This window comes from Mustela lutreola, chromosome 12 (genome assembly GCF_030435805.1).
Source record: "Mustela lutreola isolate mMusLut2 chromosome 12, mMusLut2.pri, whole genome shotgun sequence".
Classification (NCBI taxonomy): Eukaryota; Metazoa; Chordata; class Mammalia; order Carnivora; family Mustelidae; genus Mustela; species Mustela lutreola.
The window spans coordinates 17,150,046-17,165,390 of record NC_081301.1 but is presented as its reverse complement, the minus strand read 5'-3'; the positions used below and the strand labels follow the sequence as shown (position 1 = coordinate 17,165,390).

General features: G+C 40.4%; 1 protein-coding gene across 3 annotated transcripts in view; it reads right to left on the bottom strand.

The window, feature by feature from the left end:
• Positions 1-15,345, bottom strand: part of ASTN2 (astrotactin 2) — an 859,033-nt gene that overhangs the window by 301,662 nt on the left and 542,026 nt on the right. For all 3 annotated transcript variants that reach the window (XM_059142160.1, XM_059142161.1, XM_059142162.1), the window contains one exon: positions 1,727-1,915. In XM_059142160.1, coding sequence (XP_058998143.1) covers positions 1,727-1,915 — 189 coding nt within the window. The remainder of the gene's footprint in view (positions 1-1,726; positions 1,916-15,345) is intronic.

Below are 15,345 nucleotides of genomic sequence, written 5' to 3'. Positions count from 1 at the left end.
TTCATAGTGCCTAGCACAAATTAAGTAAGTCCATAAGTTTACAAACACATGTGCATGCGCATGCGCGCGCGCACACACACACACACACACACACACACACACAACAAAGCACCACAGGGTCTTGGGCCACTTTTATCTCACTTTTCATTGTATCTCAAGTAAGCAGCATGGCACCTGGAACATGGTCAGTGCTCAAGCAGCCTGTGATATCTACATAGGCGAATGGTTTCAGGGAATTCACATTTCCATTCTTATTCTATGAAATAAGAATTAATGAGGCATGTCGGCTTAAAAAAAAAAAAAAAAAAAAGAGCAAGGCTTGGGAATCGGTCAGATTGACACCTGATTCTTTACTCTGCCTCTCACCAGATGGGGACCTTGGGAGAGTCACTTTACCTCTGATGTTGACTTCTCAGCTGTAAAAGGGAGGCCACGGTGCCTCGAAGAGTTTTAATAGTGAAGCTAAAATGCTTTTATCCTGGCTCTCTCACTTCCTAGAAGGGAGAGGTGGAAGAGTCACTTCCCAGGGCCATTGGGGGGGAAATCACTTGACTTAGTAGATGGCAAGTGTTTGGAATGCCCTCAGCTTGTGCTGAATTAATGTCATCATTATCATCATTATTTGATTATTACTAAAAGTACTTGGTAAAGAGTCTGACATGGAGTAATTCTTAATAAATAGCGGTCATTATTACCACTCCCACTACAAACATCACTATTATTAATTAGGTGATGGTGGGATGGGGATGATGATGATTAGATGAAGATATTCTTTCCCAGTTCTGACTTTTGTTGACATGATCTCACAGGCTGGGGTGAGCCCTGCTTTGTAATAATATCCTTTTACAGTTTCATGCAAAACTGTCTAAACATATAGCTTTTTTTTATTTTTTAAGATAATCATTTCTTATACAGGGAACAATTCTACTCAGTCTACCATCTTATGGTCCTTCAGATTTTGAGGCATGAATAAATCCAGCTTCTCTGACTCTCCCAGGGAGCCTTTCATAATGAGATTGCATGTCTAATCTTTATATAATTTGGTCAACCCAGTCCCCATTCTGTTTGCTCTCATATGAGAGTAGCCTTATCTTTTAATTTCGCAGGTACCTCTGTATTTATTAACAGAGAATGAGGTCTTTGACATACTGTTGAGCAAAAAACAGCAATTTCTAAACAGCTTTACTGAGATGTGGCATGTCTGTGTGTGTGTGTGTGCGTGCATGCGTGCACGTGTGTGTGTGTGTGTGTGTGTGTGTGTGTAGACAGAGAGAGAGAGGCATTTTAAGAATGTTCAAGAAAATGTTAATTCTGGGTATTTCTGGGTGATGGGAATTTTATTTTCTACTTCATTAAATGTCTTTATTTTTGAACTGCCTGAATAGCCTACATAAGATACTTATTTTTTAATAGACTGAAAGATTAATTTGAACATTTTAAAATTCCATTAACCATACTTACAGGATGATTTAAGACTGATTTTTTAAAATGTGGCTAGAATTAGAAAAATGGAAGAGCAGGATAAATAAGGACTAGGTCAGTGGAAAAGGAAACTCATGGAATGAATTTTGCTGACTTCTAACACCCTGTTGGATAGGCATCAGTGAGCCCGGGGAGATGCTAACCAGTCTAAAACCACTCAACTCCATGGTGCCCATGGCTTCCTCCCCCTGTCCAGATTTTGGGTCAGTGATTCAACAGTGAAGTGCAAGTGTCTTCCCCATACCTAAAGGTCATCTGGAAGACTTGGCCTTGGTTCACATGCTGGGTCCGGTTGTTGTAACCATGCAGCATCTCTCCAAAGAGGGTGTCGTTGAATTTGGAGTCAGGTTTGAGGCATTTGGGGCCCTCGCAGACATCTGAGAGCATTAGGCAGGATTTTCCATCAGGAGCCAGCTTGTACTCCTCCACACAACTGCGTGATAAAACAGAGCCGAGAGTTAGCTCCACATGCTGGATGCCCCCATTGTGGGTGACCTAAAACCAAGCCTCCTTTGCCTGCAAAGCAGGTCAGAGTTTAGGAATGGAGACAGCTATTCTGTCTGGAATCTCTCTAGGGCCCAGGTGTCTAGAGAAAAGCACATTAATCCTGCAAATGGTAAATTCAGGGAAAGTCATTTGTGACATTTTGGAGGAGTCGAGGGGGAAACCAGAGTGCACATCTACGCCCAAAGCAAATTTAAAAACTGTTTTCCATGAACACACAGATTTTAAAAAGCATGACAGACCAATTCGCAGGGAATTATCAACTAGTTTCTCAAACCAGAATCTATTCCCAGTGTATCTGTCGACCAAGGCTGAAGACTGTAGCAAAAGCAACCTTGTTATTGCCCTTGTAACTCAGAGCTGATCCGTCCAGCACCATGGACAGCTCATAGAGCCATAGCCACTGCTTATGCTCAATTAGCGATGTTAGCAGCCTCTGTTGGCCTCTAACTACCCAATCCTTAACATGCCTCTGAGGCAGGGACCAAACAAACCCTCCTCTATGGACCAAACAGGCATCTAAATGGGGTATTGAAATAGCATTTGCAATCTGGGGGTGTTTGCAGTGAAAAAATCTATCTCTTAAGCATGGGGGAGGGGAGAAAGCAGAGGTCTCTGCCCTTGAAAAATCAGTCCAAAAGCTGGAATTCTTCCAGTGTCTACCTGCCCATGCTCCTTTGCTAGGCACTGGGAATAGAGTATACATAATAGATAAGACACACAAGGGAACAGGCTGCTCAACTGGAAAAACTTGTATAAATGTCATCTTTGCTCCTTTGGACCTATGTGAACCCTAGCAAGTCATTTAATTTATTTGATCTTCAGTTTCCTCATCTGTAAAATGGGGTAGAAATGCTTATCCTATCTTAATTCACTAGGCAGCTACAAGGTCCTATGATCCAAAAAACAGGAACTCAAGGTAGTTCACACACACACACACATAATAATATTAACAGCAGCAATGATGGTGTTTTTGTTTACTGAGCATATATTTTTCATGGGCACTTATTATATTTATTTTGCAACCAAAAAAACAAGTAATATCATCATTCCTGCTTTACCCAGAATCAAAATGAGGAGCAAAGAACTATAAAGCATGTCACACTGTGAGTGAGTGGCAAAATGGCATTCAAATTCAGGTCTGTTAATCAACAAAGGTACCTTTTTCTACTCTTGTTTTTTCCAACTCTAGTTGTTTCTCTTTGCATGATCTGACCCTGGTTGGGCTGTGACAGCTGGAGGAAGTAGAAGGCAGGCAGTCTTTTATTTGTCTTTTCTCTGGGAGGTAGAGTGAAACATCTGTTGAATCTGACTGCAGAGATACTCAGGTACTCATTTGGAAGAAGGGAGAGTCTGTTTTAAATGGTTTGGGTTGAAAATATTCCTGGGTTAAAGGAGCCAGTAGCTGATGTTAGAGATGTGGAACCCAACTGAAGGCAGGAAGTAAAGAGGCAGGGCTGAAAAGCTAACCTAGATCACTCTTGTGAAAAGTTTTCACTTTGCTCCTCCCTATGTTCCCCACATACTCTTCCCTTGTTACTCTCTAACCTCCAGTGTGTTGCATGGGAGCACCAATCGTCTTTCTCATGCTGACATGCTCCTGCCCAAGCACAATGGAAAGTTCTTGAAAGAAGGGCTGTTTTGGTACCTTCACCAAGTCTATCCCCACTTCTTTTTGCATTTGTTAAATGCAATTAAACTCTCCCTTGATAAAGTTGCAGTACACATAATATGAGTTGTATGAATGGGGAAAGTAAATGGTAAGTTCTTAATAAAGTCTAGTTCCATCCATTTATCCTAGTAGGTTCCCAGGAAGTATAAGAAATGGTTTCCCAAAGTAGAGCTTTCTCCCTCTCTTCACATACATACATGTATGCCTGTGAATACCTACTTTTGTTATAAATGATTAAACATTACCAAAGTCTATAGAGTGAAATGTGGAAGTTCTTCATTTCCACTCTACACATATTCTTACTTCATATTTTGGTAATCATTACTATTATAGATTCTTCTACAGTATTTCAATGCATTTAGAAATACAATATCATGTATATAATAAAAAATATATTATACATAAATTTTTCATAATAAACTCGTAAGTGCACCATATGTTGCTGTAAGATATGCATTTGTACCTAATACCATTTCTTAGAGATCTCTTCAAATCAGTATTCATACAGATCTACCTTTCTGCTGGTTATTTGGCATTGCAGAGTGTAAGTGTACCTTAATGTTTTTCGCTGATCTTTATGGATGGACATTTTGGTGGTTTATAGCTGTTTGTTATTACAAATGGTGTCATAATGAAGATCTTTGTGCCTACATCATTGTGTAAATGTGTGTTTTCTATAACAAAATCTTAGAAGAGGAATTGCTGGGTCAGTGGTTCATGAATTCAAAAATTTTGGTAGATCTCCTGAATAGATGTCTGTAGAGTCTCGACCAGTTCACAGTCCTATCACTGATAAATGAGAGAGCCCACTTCCCTGTATCTTTCATGGTAATTATCATCAACCTTGGATGGGAAAAGTAACTCATTTTAAAAACATTTTATTTATTTATTTATTTATATTTATTTGGAGGGGGGGGTGAAGAGGGAGAGGGAGATTCCCAAGCTGACTTCATGCTGAGTGCAGAGCCAGATGTGGGGCTCGATTCCAGGACCTTAAGATCATGACCTGAGCTGAAATCAAGAGTCAGATGATCAACCAACTGAGGCATCCAGGCGCTCTGAGTCATTTTTTGTTTCGGTTTGCATTTCCTGATTAGTGCTGAGGTTCACCGTCTTTTCGTGTCACGGGTCTATCTATTTCTTCTTGTGTAATTGTCCATTCATGTGCTTTGACCATTTTTTCCATTGTCATACTTGTCTTTTTCCTCATTGGCTTGTATATGCTTTGCATATTTTCTGGATAGTTATCCTTGGCCTGCCATATATATTGAAATTTTCTTCTAGTCTGCACTTGTATTTTAATCTTACTTTTGATACCTTATAACTTTTCTGTCCTGGCCCTTTATTGCTTCTGAATTTGCGGCAATGCTTAGGAAGCCACGAGATGATAAAATATATTTCTGTATATTATTCTCATTACAAAAAAATCTTTTCATCTTCAGTTGTTTAACCTGTATGGATTTAATTTTGTACATGGCGGGAGTGGTTATTTTTAAAATAGTAACCATTACCTGAAGGTTCCTTCCCGTTCACTAATGTAAAATGCTCTTTTGTCATATACTAAATCACTATGTATACCATATATACAGGGTTGGAATTTTTCCTACTTTAGTTGTTTGTATGTTTCTGCAAAAATTCTATACTCTTTGAATTATTGTAGCTTTATAGCATCGTTTGCATATAGTAAAGTAAGTTTCCTCCCCATCGCAAAGACTGATTTTCTATCTCAATACTTCCTCACTCTTCTAAACTATTTTTCCCTTCAAATGAATTTTGGAGTTAACTTGTCAAATTCCATATAAAACCCAAGTGGAATTGCGGGTGGTATTGCATTTTACTGGTAGACCAATTTGGGGGAAGATATAAATTTAAGAGTTATAAATATCGAGAGTCAGCTCTGTGCTGGGCACTGCCACCAGCTGTGGCAGAGATGTCTTCTATTCACCACGCTGGGTCTTCCTCCTGGGTATGCACCATAGCCTCTGCATCCAGGCTTCCCTTGCAGTGGTGGGATCCCATGTGACAGGATTCTGAATATTGGAATCTGTGCTGATGTGATATGTTGCTGCTAGACTCAACCCTTCAAAACATCCTGTGTGACTGATTCTCAAGCCCTCTCCTCTCTTGCTATGGCGAACTTGGAGACCACAGGTTCCAAGTGCATACTGCAGGATTGAAGAGGGGAGCCTCGGTCACATGGATTTTGCATGAAAAATGTATAATAAACTTTTGTGTATATGCTTCTGGCTTGGGAGGCTTCATTTGTTATGGCAACCTAGCTTATCTTATTTTAACATCTTTATAGTTGTGAGTTTGCTAATTCAGTTACATAGTCTGCATCTCCATGTGTATGGTGTTCCTTTAAAACCTTCGCTGAAGTTTTAGACCTCGGGTCTTCCACGTATCATGTCAGGGCTTATTCACAGGTATTTAGGCAACGTAGGATGCTACAGGGGTTACAGACATGCATTTGGATCCAGACCATCAGATGACGAATCCTGATTCTGTCTCCTATTGGCTGTGTGGCTTTGGACAAAATGCTTACCCTCTCTGTACCTTCTTTGCTTATCTATAAGGAAGTTCCACCTCATGGAGTTACTGTGAGGATTAAATGAGTTACGTCTGGAATTTGGCATACCCAAACATACAGTCAGTGATAGCTGTTACTATTACAATCTTTTCCCCATCAGGAAGAGGATCAGTTTTTCACTTATGTTTTCCCGTATGTTTTCTAGTTAATTGTTGCCGATATTGAGGGAATCTATGACTGATTTCTGTAACTTGATTTTTCATCCTACCACATAAGGAGCTCATCAGTTCTCATACATCTACCAGATTTTTCTAAATGGATGAGTATATATTTGTCAAGTTTGGGTATTAGGACTTCACTAGGATTTTGGAATAAATTAGAAAACTACCCATTTATTTTCTTTCTCTGATTCAGTTTATACAAGATAGTGGTTATACATTCCTTAATGATTTGATAGGACCCGCCTATAAATCCCCTGAGCTCATGTCTTTTCAATTGCAGATAGTTGGCTCTCTGATCATTTTATTTTATATTATCGGTCTGTTTAGATTTTCTACGCCATCATAACTCAAACTTGGTAATTTATATATTCTAAGAAAATAATGCATTTTATCAAGACTTTCAAATTTATTGGTATAAAGTTGTACACAGTATTCTCATTAAATTTGCTTTATCTTCTGTGCTTCCATGGTTATGTCCCCAGCTCATTCTTAATGTGTTTATTTGGGTTCTCTCTCTCTCTCTCTCTCTCTCTTTCTCATTTGAACAGTGTTTTGCATTTTATTGATGAGGGTCTCTCTCTTTTTTCTCTTTCATTTATTTCAGTTTTCATTTATATTAATTCTTTCCTGCTGCTTTGACTTTGCTTTATAATTCTTTTTCTGGCTTCTTGATTTGAATGCTTTATTTGTTTATTTTCAATTTGTCTTGCTTCTCAATAAATGACATGGAGCTTCTGACTGCTTTCCTCATATTCCACGAATTGGATATGCAGTCTCTCTGCACTTCCTCATTTTTAAAGAAGTGGTCATTTGAGTTTGATTTTTTTTCCCCCACCCAAGTAAGTGTTACTTCACTTTGTTTTTATTTTTATTTTTTAGTTCTCAAGGGGAGACCTTTATCTGTTAGCTAGATTGCCATTAATACATACTAATATTGCATTCTAGTTTCAGAATATAGCTTGTATAATTTCTACTTTGGTGAATTTATTGAGATTTCATGCCTTCTTATTTAAGGGAGACACAGATGTCAAGTTCAGGGTTTGGATCTCATTAAACCCAGGTTCAAATAGAGGCTATGCCCCCTATCAGCCATCTGACCCTGATCCTATCTGTTAATTTCTCTAGGCCTCAGTGTCACAATCTAGTAAATGGGGATAATAGTTACCTTGATCACAGAGCTGATGTGAGGACGGAGAGAACTTACATAAAGGACAACATCGCATGTGTCATAAAGTAGACAATGTGTTACACATGGTGCCATTTCAACACTGCTGCTTCCCGATTGTTCATGTTACTATGGTCATGTATTACTCTACCATTATTTCATCTGTTAGCCCATTTGCATTCACCACAGAGCATAAAATCATTTCTAGTGCTTCTCAAATACTACTCGTGGAGTTCTCTCTAGATCCAGATTTCTTAAAATCAACAGAGTAATCCTTCTTTGACTCTATTATTATTATTATTGTTATATTATTATTCAAACTACATAATTGGGAACTTTGATGTGCCATTCATTGGAAATACATATATCATTCATGTATTTTAAATATATGAATGCATACATATGTAATTATTACATATAAATTAAACATATACATCACATGCATATGCATGTATATGTATTTATACGTATACATGTATACACAACCACTCCTACACACACGCATATGCAAAGCTCAGCCCTCAAATCAAGTTCCACAGTCTAGTGGAATATTTTTTCTGTAGACGAACTGACTTGCTCCTTAATACAACCTGTGGTAGGTAGAATAATGGTGCCCCCAGGGCACCTGGATGGCTCAGTTGGTTAAGCATCTGTTTTAGGCTCAGGTCATAATCCCAGGACCCTGGGATCAAGTCCTGTATGGGGGCGGGGGCGGGGGTGGGGGTGGGGGGGTGGTCCCTGCTCAGCAGGGAGCCTGCTTCTCCCTCTCCTTCTGTCTGCTCCTCCGCCTACTTGTGCTGTCTGTCAAATAAATAAATAAAATCTAAAAAAAAAAAAAAGAATAACAGCGCCCTCAAAATGTTTGTGTTGTAGTCAGCAGAGCCTATGAATATGCTATCATACACAGCAAAAGGAACTTTGCAGATGTGATTTAAGACTTTTGAAAATGGGACGATTGTTCTGGATTATCTGGGTTGGGCTCAGTATAATAAGGGTCCTTGTAAGAGCATAAGAAGTAGACAAATGTGTCAAGAGAAGGAGATACCATGTGGAAATAGAAGAGAGACAGGGATAGAAACCAGCTGTTCTCTAGCCTCAAAGTCTTACAGAGCCTTGATTCTAGGAATTCTGACCTCCACAGCCGTAAATAATGAATCTATGATATTTTAAACCAATAAATTTGTGGTGATCCATTATCAAAGAACTAGGAAACTAATATAAGATCCTAACAGGGAGGCATGGCTCCCTTTTTCAGATGAGAAAACTATTTTAGAATAGTTAAGTGACTTGCCCATGAAGAAGTACCTTACTGTTAGTGGTGTTAAGTTATAGATCTCGGAGTTCATATTCCAAAACGTGTGTGTGTGTGTGTGTGTGTGTGTATGATTTTAGCCATATTATAACTATAGGTTCATGGTGATTTTTTTTTTTTTTTTGGTCTGGAGGTAAGAAAGGATTGTGTTTCAGTAGTAGAGGAAGGAGGGGAGACAAAAAGGCCTGGGGTATGCTTAGTAAGACTCTTAGAGATACAGGGAGGAAGAAAAAAAAAAAAAAAACAGAAACTCATAAAAACATAGGGACTCAGAGGTAAATGATCCACTGAGTTTTGAAACATGAGGAACTCACTCCTGCAAGCCACCTCAGGGAACAAGATGGATGATTTATGCAAAGGTCTGTTTAGTTGTTGGTTTCTGTTCTTTTTTTTTTTTTTCTTCTTCTTACCACGCGACATAATTATACAGTTTCTTTAGAACATTCTGTCGTCTGGGAGAATTTCTTGCAGAAATTCTAAAGTGTGTAGGCTCACAGGAAACCAGCCAAGATCTGCATGAAACTATATTTATACATATGCCAAAATGAAAAACATAAAATAAGTACAAAGATACAAACTGGGCATTTTAGCTGAAGGCAATGAATGTGTTACCCTTAACACACCTATCACATTATAGAGAATACTAGAAATAGATAGGCCTTCAGAGATTGCACCATAAAACCTGTACGTGTTTAGCCAAGAGCATGTTTTATTTAATCCTTAGAGCAACATCACAGGTGGGGAGTTTCATTCCAACAGTGCCACCAAGGACCCCGAGGCTTAGCACTTTAAAATTCCTCCACCAAGATCAAACGAGCACTTAAAAAAAAAAAAAACAGTACCTTGACCTGGACTGTCCCATTTCAAATCTAGTGCCCATTCTACTTCAGCGCCAATGGCGATTTCCAACTTGTTTGTCTTTCAAGAGAGGAAACCAGGACCTTATAGAGATATGGCGTTTACACAGATTCTCAGAGCAGAGTGTTTATTCCTGTATTTATTTGCTTGGTTATTCATTCATTCCTCAATGGTTTACGGAACCACAAATTATATATATTAAAATACATAGACTAGAGAGTGTTTTTTGTTTTGTTTTGAAAAGGAAGAAGAATCAAATCCTGGGGGTGGGGGAGGGGCAATAGAAACAGAGAAAAGGTCAGGTAAGAAGAGCTCAAGGAACTGCACGCCACACAGACTTGGACCAATGCCAGGGTGAATCTGATACCCTAACAGCAAAGCAAGAAAGGAACAGGTGCTTTTCCAGCTTTCCTGAATATGACACCTGTGACAAATCCCACCCTGGGGCTGTCAGGACCACGACTCTCTGTGGCCTAGAAGCTAAGATCCTCAACCACACAAACCCTGCTAACCAACGTCATGGGGGTCTTTCTCATGAAGACCCTTGGGCTTGTCCCAACATTAATTAATACACAGATGACTAAGATTGTTCTCAGGGTGGTCTCCATCTGAAGGTTTCATTCAAAGGAAAATTTTAGTTTTTGGAAAATCCATTTTGAATATAGGATACCCAAGGGTATTCCTCAGAAAAGAAGAAATAAGAAAAAGAAAGGAAAGGAAACAGAATTCCATGGGGAATTCTGGTTAAATTATGCAACAATGTATCTATCCTAAGACCCTCAACACTTACAAGAAACATTAGCATTTTACCTAACACTGAGAAGGAAAAACATTTTTTTTTAAACTCTGTCAAAGCATTGATGGTAAGATGCATCCTAATTTCAGAGATTTGAATGTGGTCAGTTTAGAACCAGTGACATACGATGTTTCACCACTACAGGGCTTGTCAAAGCCTTTACTATCCCTAGGTGCATGGTGAACCTTCAAGGCAGTTCTAGAGTACGGACTTTTTTCCATGTGGGCATGACCACCGAGCTGTCCCTTTTTGCCTTTCAGCTGCATATGGGACTAATGTTTCACAGAGCCCACATGGAAAAAAATCCTCTCTGAGCAAATGCATGAACTTCTGGGTGCTTCCGTCAACTGTCCGTGAATATGTCTTACACCGGAGCTTTTGCAAAATGTTTCGAGTGCCTGGGAGCATGAGGTTGTAATGTTTGACAAGAACGTGGCATGCGGATGTTCTGTGTTAACTGTGGGAGGTAAAATCCTCTTCCTTCAATCAGAACTTGGGGAGGGGGTGCGGGGGAGGAGGGATGAATGCAGGCCCTAGCCTAAAAGTCAGGAACCACAATGAAACAAGGGCTTGAAACCTCACACACGTCTGTAACTTGTTACTCATGGTCAAAATCAAGATCAGCATCTCCCTTCCTGAGGTCAGTGGTTTCCCCTACTAGAGAGCATGCAAAGCCTTGACCGTGAAAGTGAGCGGCTTCCAGTTCACCGTGAGTATCAAATGCATGTATTATCTCCTCTCCCTCCTAAAATCACATAAAAATGACATTAAAAAAGATATTCTGGTAAGGACTATGTGAGGCTAGACGTGCTCTTTGAGCCCACGTTTTTAAATACATTTTCATTACATTTTAAATTAAATTACATTTAAATACATTAAATACATCCACCTCTGAAGAGAGAACCACGGGATATCTTCTGTCCCAACTTCACCTCCTACGTGGCTGTGAGATCCTTCCAGGCCTCAGTTTCCTGTTCTGAAAGATCTGAGAAAATACCTGAAACTTCAAAAAAATTAACGGACTTGATCACGATTTATTTACAAATATACAGGGAACATCTCTCTTAGAATATTCTATCAAGAAAAGATGTTTGCCCGTTAAAACACACAAAACAACAAAACCACAACATTCCTTTTGTCAAACCAGGACAACTATATAATCCACCACGGTTTTCTTTTTCTTTCTTTCTTTTTTTTTTTTTTTTTTTTCCCTGTTTACTTCAGTTGCCAAGAAGCACAGAGCTAAATTTATCTCCCATTCAGTAAGATCCCCCATGTCAGGCTTCTGAAACCATTTCCTCCCTTTCTGTTTCTCTCCTTACAAATGGCTCTGGTCAGTCCTATCTTTATATTATCTGTTTTTTGTGTGTTTTTTTTTAATAGGTTGGATTTATGCAGATAATACTAAGTTCTCAGAGAAGAATGAATAGAATACATTATAAACACACTATACAAAGGATACAAACTTGGTTGCTGGGTAACCTACGGAGACCTTCGGGGGAGGTGCCGCTCCCTCACCTCTAAGACTCATTCTAAATGCTTCAGCTGATTTTCCAAGGTCTTCTCCACCTCTCTCCAATTCACCTGCTTGTCTCCACCACACTGGTACCTGTGCTCTATCAACATCATCTGGGACCACGTGAGGCTCAGCCACCTGTCCTCCGTGTCCCCTCTGCCCTGGGTGGGCAAGAACTCCTGCTCAATGCTCTTTGCGTTCTCAGCATCCCACAAAGGGCCAGGCACAGAGTAGGCACAAGAAATCCTAGGTAGATGAATTCCCTAATTCAACGAATACAGTGTTGAAGAAGTTCTCAGGTCTAATAGTGGGGAGTGACAAGAAGGGGACCTAGTCCCTGACCATGAGGCACTCACAGTGGGAGCAGGTAAGTCAGAAGAGCAGGTGGGGTGACCACAGAGAGACGCTCAGGGCAGCAGCCGTGGCGGGCTAGCTGTGTGACCCCAGAGAAAGGTACTTTACTTAGTGGTGCAGACCTTGGCCTGACCAGGGGCTGATGATCACGGCAGCTGGCTACAGGTCCAGTCTGCAAATGGTGTCCAGGCTTCACTGGGATAAACTAGAATTCAAGGCTATGTGCAAATGGGTCTGTCCCTTGGAATAGGGTCTTGTGGGTAGAAAGGAAAAAAATACAAACCAAAATATAACAAGAAAAGAAAGTCCTTTCTTTGCATTCCCTAACACTCCTTGGTAAATACTGAGCGAATATTTAATTTGTATCCCCTTGAAAGGGTGAAGTGTTCTATTGCCCAGCTCTGAGGTACCTGCACACCTCTTTCCTGCACCCCTTAGTGCTCAGAGAAGACTCGTTGGAGAAGGTTCCATGTACACTGAATCTGGAGGATGAAACAGCTGTCTAAGCTGAATGCCCACAGGCAGGGGGGCAGAGATTGATGGTGTAGGAGAGGAGGAGAGGAGAAGCAGAAGGAACAACACTGTCAAAATTCCAGAAGCTGAAGCCACAGGCCCTAATTCAGGAAAAGAGAAACAGCTGGAATTATAGCTGGAAAGACGAGACCAGGAACACATTCTTTGGCCACACTGACTGAGGAACATCATTCCACAATGATTACTTGAGCACCTACTATGTTCCAGGTGCTAGAGCTGGTAAACAAGACCTCAGTTCAGTCACTGAATGATGAAATTAGATGGCTTAATACCTCTTTGACTAACTGTAACTACCATTTCCTGGCTGCTCATGTGTGTTGGCCCCTGCGCATGCATAATTTCATTTTTCCTCACAGTCCTATCTGATTCCACTTGAAAGGGAATGCTCAGGGAAGTTCAGTGACTTGCTTAAGACCACACAGTGCTAGAAGTGTCCAGCAGTAACCCAGATTAGAGCCACACAGCCTGGGTGGAAATCTCAAAGCCTCCGTTTACCGGCTATGTGACCTTGGCCAAGTCACACAGTCACCATGTGCCCGCTTTTCTTGAGGGTAACTGGAGCTCGTCACAGTACCTCCCTTATAGAGTCCTTATAAGAATTAAACAGCCTGTTGTAATCAAAGCACTTCCCAGTCATGGCCCGTAGGAGGCACTTTATAAGACTTAGCTATTGGGACTATCCTGGCTGTAGAGAGGTTTATTATACCTGCCCCTACCCAGGACGTTCAGAGAGGTCACAGAGGTCTGAGTAAGTTTGGAAGGTCTCTTTGAGCAAAGGTTTGTTTTCCTTGCTTAATTCAAGGCTTGCCACTTCTCTCCACCAACTTTCTCACAAGTACCTGCTAATGGCTTTCATTGTTTTGTTTATAGTGCTTCTAACAAGTGTGGGTAACTTCTCATTTGCATACTTAATAGGCAATTTCCAAAACACATTGACACTGCAGTTGGTTTTAGGAGACCTGGATTTTCTTTTCTTTTTTGTCCTGTTTATCAGCCTTTGGATGGGTTCAACAGCTCTCAGCAAACTTCCCCATCTCTTTCCATCTTATTGAGGACTTGCAGAATTCTTCATATATTTTGGATATTAACCCCTTATTGGATATATCAATACCCCCCAAAAAAACAACAAACAATCCAAATAAAAAATGGCCAGAGGACCTGAATTAGACATATTCCCTAAGGAGACATACCAGTGGGCAATAGACACAGGAAAAGATATTCAACATCACTAAATATCAGAAAAAAATGCACATCAAAACCACAGTGAGATATCCCCTCAAACCCGTGAGAATGGCTAGTATCAAAAAGGCAGGAAAGAGCGGGTGTTGGCAAGGAAGTAGAGAAAAGGGATCCTCAGTGCCCTGTTGCTGGGAATGTAAATTGGGATGAATGGATACAGAAGGGGGTGTGTGTGTGTGTGTGTGTGCACGCGCGCACGCGCGCGCGCGCAATGGGATAGTACTCAGCCATCAAAACACTGAAAAAAAAAATCTTGCCATTTGCAACATGGATAGATCTAGAGTGTCTTACATTTGGTGAAAGAAGTCAGACAGAGAAAGAAAAATACCAAATGATTTCCCTTACCTGTGGAATCTAAATATCAAAACAAACAAAATGAAACAGACACAGACCCACAAATACAGAGAACAAACTGGTGGTTGCCAGAGGGGTGAGGAGGTGGAGGGCCAGCTGAAATAGAAGGGGATCGAGGGGAAGAAACTTCCAGTCGTAACTAAGTCGTGGGTTGCAAAGCATGACATAGCAAATATAGTCAATAACAGTGTAATAACTTTGTATGGTGACAGATGGTAACTGCACCTATGGTGGTGAGCACTGCATAATGTATATAAATGTCCAATCCCCACATTATACATCTGAAACTGATGTTATATTGTTTCTCAACTATACTTCAGAAAGGCCCTTCAGAAGCACTTTACAGATACTCATATAAGTTGTAACGTAATGCATTTTAGTCCTCACCATAGGTCCATAAAGAGATAACTATTACCATCACCATTTTACAGATGAGGAAAGGGAGGCACAGAGATGTTAAGTGACTTGCTCAAGGTCACACAGCAAAAAGGCAGTGAGTCACGTAAGGTCTCATGACTTAGCCTTAATAGAGTAACAAAGGATAAATATGTTGCATTCTTCCCGACCATTTTCATATTGAGTTAAATATTATTAAAAGTTTAGAGACCAGGAAACTGAAGAGCAGGGGTCCTCAGAGGCTTGCCCATTCTCGAATGAGAACCAAAGTCTGCTGACTCCCCTTGACCTCTGCACTGTGCTGTGGATGGAGGAAGGTGCTGACGGTTTCTGTGCCCAAGTCCATTACTGCTGTCCCTGCTGCTGTTACCGCTGTGATTTGCAACAGAAGGACTCCCCCCCCCCCCCACCG